The sequence below is a fragment of the Nannobrachium achirus genome (assembly GCF_963921795.1).
Source record: "Nannobrachium achirus genome assembly, chromosome: 2".
NCBI lineage: Eukaryota > Metazoa > Chordata > Actinopteri > Myctophiformes > Myctophidae > Nannobrachium > Nannobrachium achirus.
The window spans coordinates 42,461,755-42,470,822 of record NC_137811.1 but is presented as its reverse complement, the minus strand read 5'-3'; the positions used below and the strand labels follow the sequence as shown (position 1 = coordinate 42,470,822).

General features: G+C 41.1%; 1 protein-coding gene across 1 annotated transcript in view; it reads left to right on the top strand.

The window, feature by feature from the left end:
* Nucleotides 1-5,459: 5,459 nt before the first annotated feature.
* Nucleotides 5,460-9,068, top strand: part of LOC308298485 (uncharacterized protein) — a 42,597-nt gene continuing 38,988 nt past the window's right edge. The window contains exon 1 of the mRNA XM_080742093.1: nucleotides 5,460-5,572. Within this exon, the coding sequence (XP_080598219.1) occupies nucleotides 5,461-5,572 (112 nt within the window). The 5' untranslated portion in view covers nucleotide 5,460. The remainder of the gene's footprint in view (nucleotides 5,573-9,068) is intronic.

Below are 9,068 nucleotides of genomic sequence, written 5' to 3'. Positions count from 1 at the left end.
ATATCCTGAATGAATGAGCTCTTCTCTGTCAGAGGAGCCTGAGTAGGCATGCATGTAGGGTGCACTTTACACGGAAAAGGGTGACCGACCAGAAATGTGTTGCAGTCTGTGATGGTTGGCTGCATAGTCATTCTACAGTTTATGTCAGGTTACGAATGTTGGTGTAACACCGTGTTATACGACCACTTATTTGTGCGCATTTCTTGTTGTGCCTTGTCTTGTTGTGCCTGTCTTGTTAGTGGCCAAGCCACGAAAATGCCTCTTATTGGTATTGCCACTCATTAGGGCCCAAGTACACACAGTGTGTGAGGAAGGACCCTATTGTAATTTTAAAGATTATTCTTATTCTTATTCCCCCGAATAAATCACGTTTTTGAAAAATAAATCGTGAGTTTTCGTAAAACGGCATGACCGTGGCGAAGCCTCAAACTTACTTCACCAAACAGGAAGTTCCCTTCGCCAAACAGGAAGTGCCTCTATATCTCATGAACCGTTTGTCGTACTGGCGCGTGGGTGGCGTCATATCACATGATTAAGAGTCCTTAACCTTAATTGGTGCTTCCTTCACCAAACCGGAAGTGCCCCTCGCCAAACAGGAAGTGCCTCTATATCTCATTAGTCTTGCGTAGCCATACAACTATTCCACAATCTCCGAATGCTATATAGAGTCTGGAACGGCAGCTCCCAAATGGCGAGTATCGGAAGTAGCCAGTGCTGAACTGAACTATAGTCCCATTGGAAACATAACAGAAACAAAACAGCTCAGACAAAGTAATTCGAGCGGCCTATTCTTGTTATGGGTGTATAGTTTAAGAAAACGTTTGAAAACGTCGTGGAGGTAACACCAATAACAACAGAGAAAGACGAAATAACGCCTCCAGAAATGTTGAAAGAAGACATAACGCTTCCAGTAGGACCTACTGTAAGTGTATACAGGTTTCATGGCTGGACCTGAAACCGAGCATGAGCTTTACCTGTTCAAAGTTGGCATTTTTCAAAGGCTTCCTACAGCGCCACCCTTTGGCCGATTGTTGCGAGCTTCGCGTTTTAGCCGTTTGGCATGGTCCTCTGCCATACTGCCGAGTTTCGTAAAAAGCGACTGCACGGTCTAGCCACTAGAGAAAAAGTGGTGGAAGAATAATAACAGTTATGATGAAGTCGAATATCACTTCGTGGCCTTAAAAAGGGATATTCCACTTTCAAAAAAACTTTTGGTCACTTTATTGTCTAATCAGGCTTTTATGAACACCCTGGACAGTTTTTAATTTGCTTGATTCAATATTTAGATATTTGATGTAAATGTTACCAGGCCCTCTTCCTGCAGGAGGCCTCCACATACACACCCATTGTAACTTCAAACTCCATTTTAACCATGATAGATTCATTAAAAACACCCATTATCTTTGGTTCCGCCTCCACTCGATCATGATTGGAGGAAGGCCCTACCCCTGGTGATTCATACTACCCTCTTAATACTGAGCAGGCCATGTTATTTTTAATAATAATTTATTGTATTTAATTTTTTCCATTTTCCAAAAGAAAAAGAAATGAAAAAAGTTATTGAAAAAACACGGCTTGCTCATGTATTAGGAGGGTTGTATGAGTCACCAGAAAAAAATTATTGGTGTTTTTAATTAATCTATCATGGTTAAAATGAAGTTTGAAGTTATAATGGGCCTGGAGGGCCTGGTAACATTTACATCAAATATCTAAATATTGAATCAAGCAAATTAAAAACTGTTCAGGGTGTTCATAAAAGCCGATAAAATGACCAAACGTTTTTTTGAAAGTGGAATATCCCTTTAAATATGGTGGATTACAATACGTGTTTTGCCATTGCATGGCAGGCACACTTAATAACACAAATCAGTACACAGTATATCTACAGTGATGTAATTATGACAGATTTGTCTATCATATTCTATCTAATTGGCTAACATTGGATTCCAAAGTTTGCAGCATTGCTCCTTTTTGAACAAAATGCCTCAAATCATGAACACAGCCTGCTATGTGTGTGTGAAATCTTGCACACACATTCCCACTAAGTCAAGAAACAAATGCCACCCTTCTCACATTGGCCTGTTATAGCGCCACCAGCGGGTCAACTTTTGCATAGCACATTTTTGGAAAAAATGCCTCAAATCCTGCATGCAGCGTCCGATTGCCGCGAACAGTGTCCGATTGCCGTGAAAGGCCAAAGAACGCGTGGCACCCTTTTCACTCTGGCCTATTATAGAGCCACCAGGAGGCCAAAAAATCTGTGCTGGAGACCTGTTCTCGGAAGAACACTGCTTCTAGTTTATAGTTTTTCTTTGATTTCTATTTCCACTTTTCTTACTTTTACTGCTTTTTCTTGCTTGGACACTTTATCGCTGCTTGCAGCTATATTTTACATTCATTTAGTCATGCACGACATGGCAGGGCTTTAGTACGGCTGTGGAAGGATTCACACTATTTTTGGATTTACTGGTGAAAGGAAGATCAACGTCAATGCAAATAGCAAATCGGTTAAGTCCAGCATAGCTCCACAACACTACGGTAGTCTGTTTTATGTTTACCAAATGTCCTTGCAGGTGGGTTTTAATTAACGGTACCGGAAAAGTAAACTAACAAGTTACTTTTCTCATTGGGTAACGGAGTAATGTAAGTATTAGTTTTTAAAGGCAGTAACTGAGTAAAGTTACTATAAAAAGTCAGTTTTTTTCTTGTTTCCATCCAGTATTGTATTACATTTCTTTTTTTTATTGTATCATTGTGTTTGTCTGAAGTCCCACCAACATTTTGTTCGGAACGGTTTGTTCCTTGTGTGTGTGTGTGTGTGTGTGTGTGTGTGTGTGTGTGTGTGTGTGTGTGTGTGTGTGTGTGTGTGTGTGTGTGTGTGTGTGTGTGTGTGTGTGTGTGTGTGTGTGTGTGTGTGTGTGTGTGTGTGTGTGTGTGTGTAGCACTGCTGGCAGCGGATGGATAGTAAAGAAAGAGAAACATCAGAATCTGCTTCAAAAGGAAGTGGACAGCGGTTTGAAGGATTTGGACGAACTTGTTGGTACATTTGTAAACATCTACAAGGAGGACCAGAGGTGAGTCTCAGTAGGGCTAATATTAGCTCTTTTGTAATCCAATGGTTATTAGTGGCCAAGCCATGCAGTGGCAAAGGCCACTCATTGATATTATACTTCATCACTATTAATAGTGGCCACACATTGATATTATACTTTCCCATTATTATTCTGCCACTTTTTCTCTATAGGCTTGACCGTGCAGTCGCTTTTTACGAAACTCGGCAGTATGGTATGGTAGAGGACTATGCCAAATGGCTAAAACACAAAGCTCACAACATTTTCACAAGCTTTTGAAAATGCAAACTTTGAATAGGTATAGCTCTGTTTGAGATACAGCCATGAAACCTGTATACAATTGTCTCCTCATGCCGAACAACTTTTACACTCTGACTTGACCTTTAGTTCTCCCACCATTTTGAATTATATGAAAAACAGTAAAAATCTTTCTCCTCCTGGGATTTTCGCATCACGTGCATGAAACCTTTTTTACATGAACTTTGGACCAATGCGGTCAGATCTGTGTCGGCGGATTCTTTTTAAAGTGAAACATACATTTTTAATAATTCACTGAATATTGCAGTTGTATGCAAATTATTCTTCTGCCTCTAAATCATACATGCAAAGTGACACGTCCATGGCATTTGGCAAAGATGTAGAGGGTTAGTCTAAATATCACTGAAACCAATATTATTCCAATTGGCCAAAGGGGAGCGATATACGAAGTGTGAAAATTCAAACTTTAAACGGGCATAAGTCATGCCTTGTTTTGTTTAAAGACATGCAAGTTGCTTACACACTTGCCTTGACTCTGGTGGATTTTCCGCCATTTTGAGCAGTTTTTAAAACGCTTAAACCCGTTTTTATCCTGGAATTTTTGCTTCACATGCACAGATTTTTTTTTACATGAACTTAGGACCGATATCTAAAGATCTGTCTCACCGGATGTTTTTTTAATTAAAACATTCTTTTTTAATAATTCAATGAATATTGCAGTTTTTGCCGGTAAAAAATATGTGCAAAGTCACATTTCCATGATGAAATATTGTAGAGGGTTAGTCCAAATATCACTAAAACCAATCTTACCCCAAATGGCCAAAGGGGGGCGCTATATCAGTTTGTAGCAGTTTGTAAAATCCTTAAACTCGTTTTTTTCGCGTCAAACTCTGAATTTTCGCGTCACGTGCACAGAACCTTTTTAACATGAACTTTGGACCAATATCTAAAGATCTATCAGAACTGATTTATTTTTATTGAAACATTATGTTTTTAATAATTCAATGAATATTGCAGTTTTATGCAGATTATTCTTCTGCCTCTAAAACATACATGCAGAGTCAAATTTTTATGATGAACTACTGTAGAGGGTTAGTCCAAATATCACTGAAACCAATCTTACCCCAACTGGCCAAAGGGGGGCGCTATATAATTTTGAAAGAAAATAATATTGCAGGAAAATTCCAGAAACACTCGCTTACATCTACTCAGATTACTTTTACTTTGAGCCTCCAAAATATGGAAAAATCATTAAAATATTGTGGCACTCTGCAATTGTTTAATAAAAGTGCCATGAAAGGCCCAAGAACGCATGGCACCCTTTTTCACTTTGGTCTATTATTATTTGGCCACCAGGAGGCCAAAAAAACCTACCTTACCTGCCGGAGATCTGAACACTGCTTCTAGTTTTTCTTTGATTTCTTCTTTGCTTTCCCCTGTACTGACGCTTTTTTGCTTTCCTGCTTTTTACCCAACTGGCCAAAGGGGGGCGCTATATAATTTTGAAAGAAAATAATATTGCAGGAAAATTCCAGAAACACTCGCTTACATCTACTCAGATTACTTTTACTTTGAGCCTCCAAAATATGGAAAAATCATTAAAATATTGTGGCACTCTGCAATTGTTTAATAAAAGTGCCATGAAAGGCCCAAGAACGCATGGCACCCTTTTTCACTTTGGTCTATTATTATTTGGCCACCAGGAGGCCAAAAAAACCTACCTTACCTGCCGGAGATCTGAACACTGCTTCTAGTTTTTCTTTGATTTCTTCTTTGCTTTCCCCTGTACTGACGCTTTTTTGCTTTCCTGCTTTTTATGGCTTGGCCACTTTATCGCTGCTTGCAGCTATATTTGTAATTGTGACAGTCCTGAGCATCAGAATGTTGGAATGAACCACAATCAGATGGCTGACAATGGTTGAAATTGGGGGTCCTTTACATGGGTCCTTCTCTCTCTCTCTCTCTGTGTGTGTGTGTGTGTGTGTGTGTGTGTGTGTGTGTGTGTGTGTGTGTGTGTGTGTGTGTGTGTGTGTGTGTGTGTGTGTGTGTGTGTGTGTGTGTGTGTGTGTGTGTGTGTGTGTGTGTGTGTGTGTGTGTGTGTGTGTGTGTGTGTGTGTGAAGAACGAATGTCATGGAAGATTTTAAGGCGTCCTACCTGGTGGCTGGATTGAATAAGGATCGCAATCCAGAGCTGTATGCCATCTACGCCGACGAATGTCAATCCAAAGCATTCTTTGCTATAGGTCAGTCCAATGTTTCTTTAAGCCCTTTTTGTTGAATCTGCTCTTTTCTCAGAGGGCATCTATCTTCTGTCAGCACTCCTTCCTTCCTGAATCCCCTCCCTCCACCTCTCTCTCCCAACCTGCCGAGTGCTCACACACGCACGCACGCACGCACGCACGCACGCACGCACGCACGCACGCACGCACGCACGCACGCACGCACGCACGCACACACACACACACACACACACACACACACACAGTGGAAAATGATAATCATTTGGATTCGCAAACTGCATACAAAGTTGATTCAGAAGAAAATGGTCCAGACAGTGTCTCTCTCTGTAGCTAAGCAGAGTAATGGGTGATTTGATAAGAATCGTTCACTTTGTGATGCAAGCATGAAACTTGCTAGGCCTACATATACTCTTCAAATCCCACCCTTTTCAAAAATCGGTCCAAACATGTTCTTTTTCCTTTATAACTCCAAGACATGTAATTGGTACCAATTACATGTCTGTATCTATTACAGATCTTGAGATATAGCAGAGTAGAGTAGATAGAGCAGAGTAGATTAATGGCTAATTTCATAAGAATCGTTCACTTTGTGATGCAAGCATGACATTTGGCACAAATACTCTCTCTTATGGAAAAGGACACTGGCCACTCAAAAGTCCAAGATGGCGACCGTTTTCTTCATGATGGCCGCCACCATAGCAGGGGATGGTGTTTTCTGCTGGTAATCAGTAAAACTATGCCTAAACCTAACCATAACCCCTAACCCTAACCACACCCGGTGTGCATTTACGAACGCACCCTTTGATACACTCTGACTGAATCACCAGCAGAAAACACTCTCCCACCATAGCAGAGCAGATAGTGATGTAATCTTTCAGGATGTGATACAAGGATGACATTTGGCACAAATACTCTCTAAGGTCTACTCTTGTGGAAAAAGGCGCTGGCCACTAAAAAAATTCAAGATTGCAACCATTGTGTTCATGATAGCCACCACCTTAGTGGAGCATTGATTGATTGAAGACTTTATTAGAAGTTTGCATAGGAAAAGGTACAGTTTCATGACGGTACAGTTCACTGGTACAAGGTCTACTAAAAGGAGATCCATGAAAAGACTAAGCTTATTTCCACTGGAAACCATTGAAGTATCTCATATAACATTGAATGACAGACAAATAGAACACAGTACTATGCAGTAGATATGTAAAGAAAAACAAAATAATACAGTAAGTCTAAACAAAACAGTATATACAAAAAAGGGGCAGGGGAGGGTAGGGTTGGGCTAGGTTCATTTTTTACCAGTTGCGAACGGTTGCTGCCTGTAAGTGGTTTTTCAGGGCAATTTTGAAGGATGTTAGTGATCCACACTCCTTTATGGCCTTCGGTAAGGCGTTCCACATTTTGGTGGTATAGCAGAAAAAAGAGTTTGACCCTTTGTTGGTTTTGACTCTGGGTTGAAAGTGATCTGTGGCGCTGCCTCTGGTGTTGTAATTATGGACATCCTTAATGTTTATAAAGTATTTTGACAGGTACTTGGGTATCATAGTGGTGTAGTATCTTGTACACCAGGCCCATTATACATTGCAAGTTGCTGTACTCTGTCATCTACTCTGAGCCACCCCACTCTTAGCTGGTGAGTAGCGGTGAGATGAGTCTGATAGGGAAGTTTAAGCAGGACTCTAATTAGTTTATTTTGGGCTGTTTGGAGTTTAGTTTTCAGGGCTTGTGGGGCGTCACGATACCATACGTGGACTCCGTAGTCAAAGAGGGGCTGGATTATTGCACCAGCTATGGTCTTCAGTGTGTTGAAGTTGACCATCGGGGCGATCCTCTGTAGGAAACGAGTTTGTTGATTGATTTTATTTATTACTTTAGAAGTCATCTTTTCATTGGAAAGATTAGCTTCAAGGATGCATCCTAAGTAAGAGATTTCGTTTTTTCGTGTTATGACCTTGTGAAGTTATCGACTTTTTTGAGGTTATGATTTGATCCAAAGAGGATGGACTCCGTTTTTCCCAGGTGAATTGATAATTTGTTGTCGTTAAGCCATGTGCAGATCTTACTTAGTTCAGAGTTAAGTGTCTTTTCGACCTGCAAGTGGTCCTTGCCCGAGACTAGGAGAGCCGAGTCATCCACGAACAGGAACAGGTTGCAGTCGCAAGCAGATGCCATGTCGTTCACGTATATTAGGAACAACAGAGGTCCCAGTATGCTACCTTGAGGAACACCACAGCTTACTGGGAGGGGGGGGGGACAGGGTACCGTTAATCTCCACCACCTGTTCCCTCCCCACCAGGTAAGATTGCATCCAACTCACTGCTGCGCTGTCAAGACCGATGGCTTTTAGGTTCTCAATCAGAATAGAATGATTTACGGTGTCAAATGCCTTCTGGAGGTCCATCATGACCATGCCGCTATATTTGCCGTCATCCGCTTCGCGTTTGATTTGGTCGGTCAAATAGAGAAGGCATGTGTCGGTGGAATGAGATTTTCTGAATCCAGATTGGAACTCGTAAATCAGATTATTCTCATCGAGATATCTTGCAATCTGTTCGTAGACTATTTTCTCCATGACTTTGGATATGGAGCTAAGAATGGAAACGGGACGGTAGTTTCCAGGGTTTGCTACCTTTTTTATGCAGGGGGGTTACTTTTGCTAGTTTGAAGTCCTGTGGGACATGACCCTGTTCGATGGAAAGGTTAATTATGTGGGTAACGATTGGAGCAATGGTGACGGCTGAATCTCTGAGAAATCTAGCTGGAATTTCATCAAGGCCAGTGGCCTTGTGTTGAGGTAGGGCGCTCAGTTTTTTAAACACTTCATCAGTTGTCACTGTGGCAAGTTTAAAACTGTCTTTTCTGACGCCTAGTTTATTGTAGAATTTTTTAACAAATTTTACACCATACCGCCCAGATGGGGCGACCAGTCTTTCAACCAGTGAATGGGCCATGGTGGTAAAGGTTTTGTTAAGATGGGTAGCCACTTCACATTTGTCAGAAATGAGAGCGGCGTCCGTTTTGATGTTTATGCTGTGGCCTATGGTTTTAGGTTTTAAGCCTAATTGGTTGTTAAGCAACTTCCATAGGTCTCGTGGTTTGTTTTTGTATTCGTCAATTTTGACGTCGATGTAGTCTTTTTTGGCGGATCTAATTAGGGCGATTGTCTGGTTTCTGAGTTTCTTGCACTGAGCAGTAAGATGTTTGATTTGGGTATTGAGGTCAGGGCTGAATTTTTTTCTAAGCTTTTTGCAGCACTTACGTTTTTCATCGTACTTTTTGTCTCTGAGTTCAGCTGATTTGGAAATATCTGAGTTATACCATGGCTCTTGGCGGGCTTTAACCCTGGTGGTATTCAAGGGGGCCACGATATCTAGAGCATTGGTCAATTTGGTTTTAAAACCACACCATGCTCCTTCGACATTTGTACACTGCAGTTCAGTGGAAAAGTCTGTATTCGCTAATGTGTGATTTAAAGCCTCACTGGAGTAGTTTTTAAGGC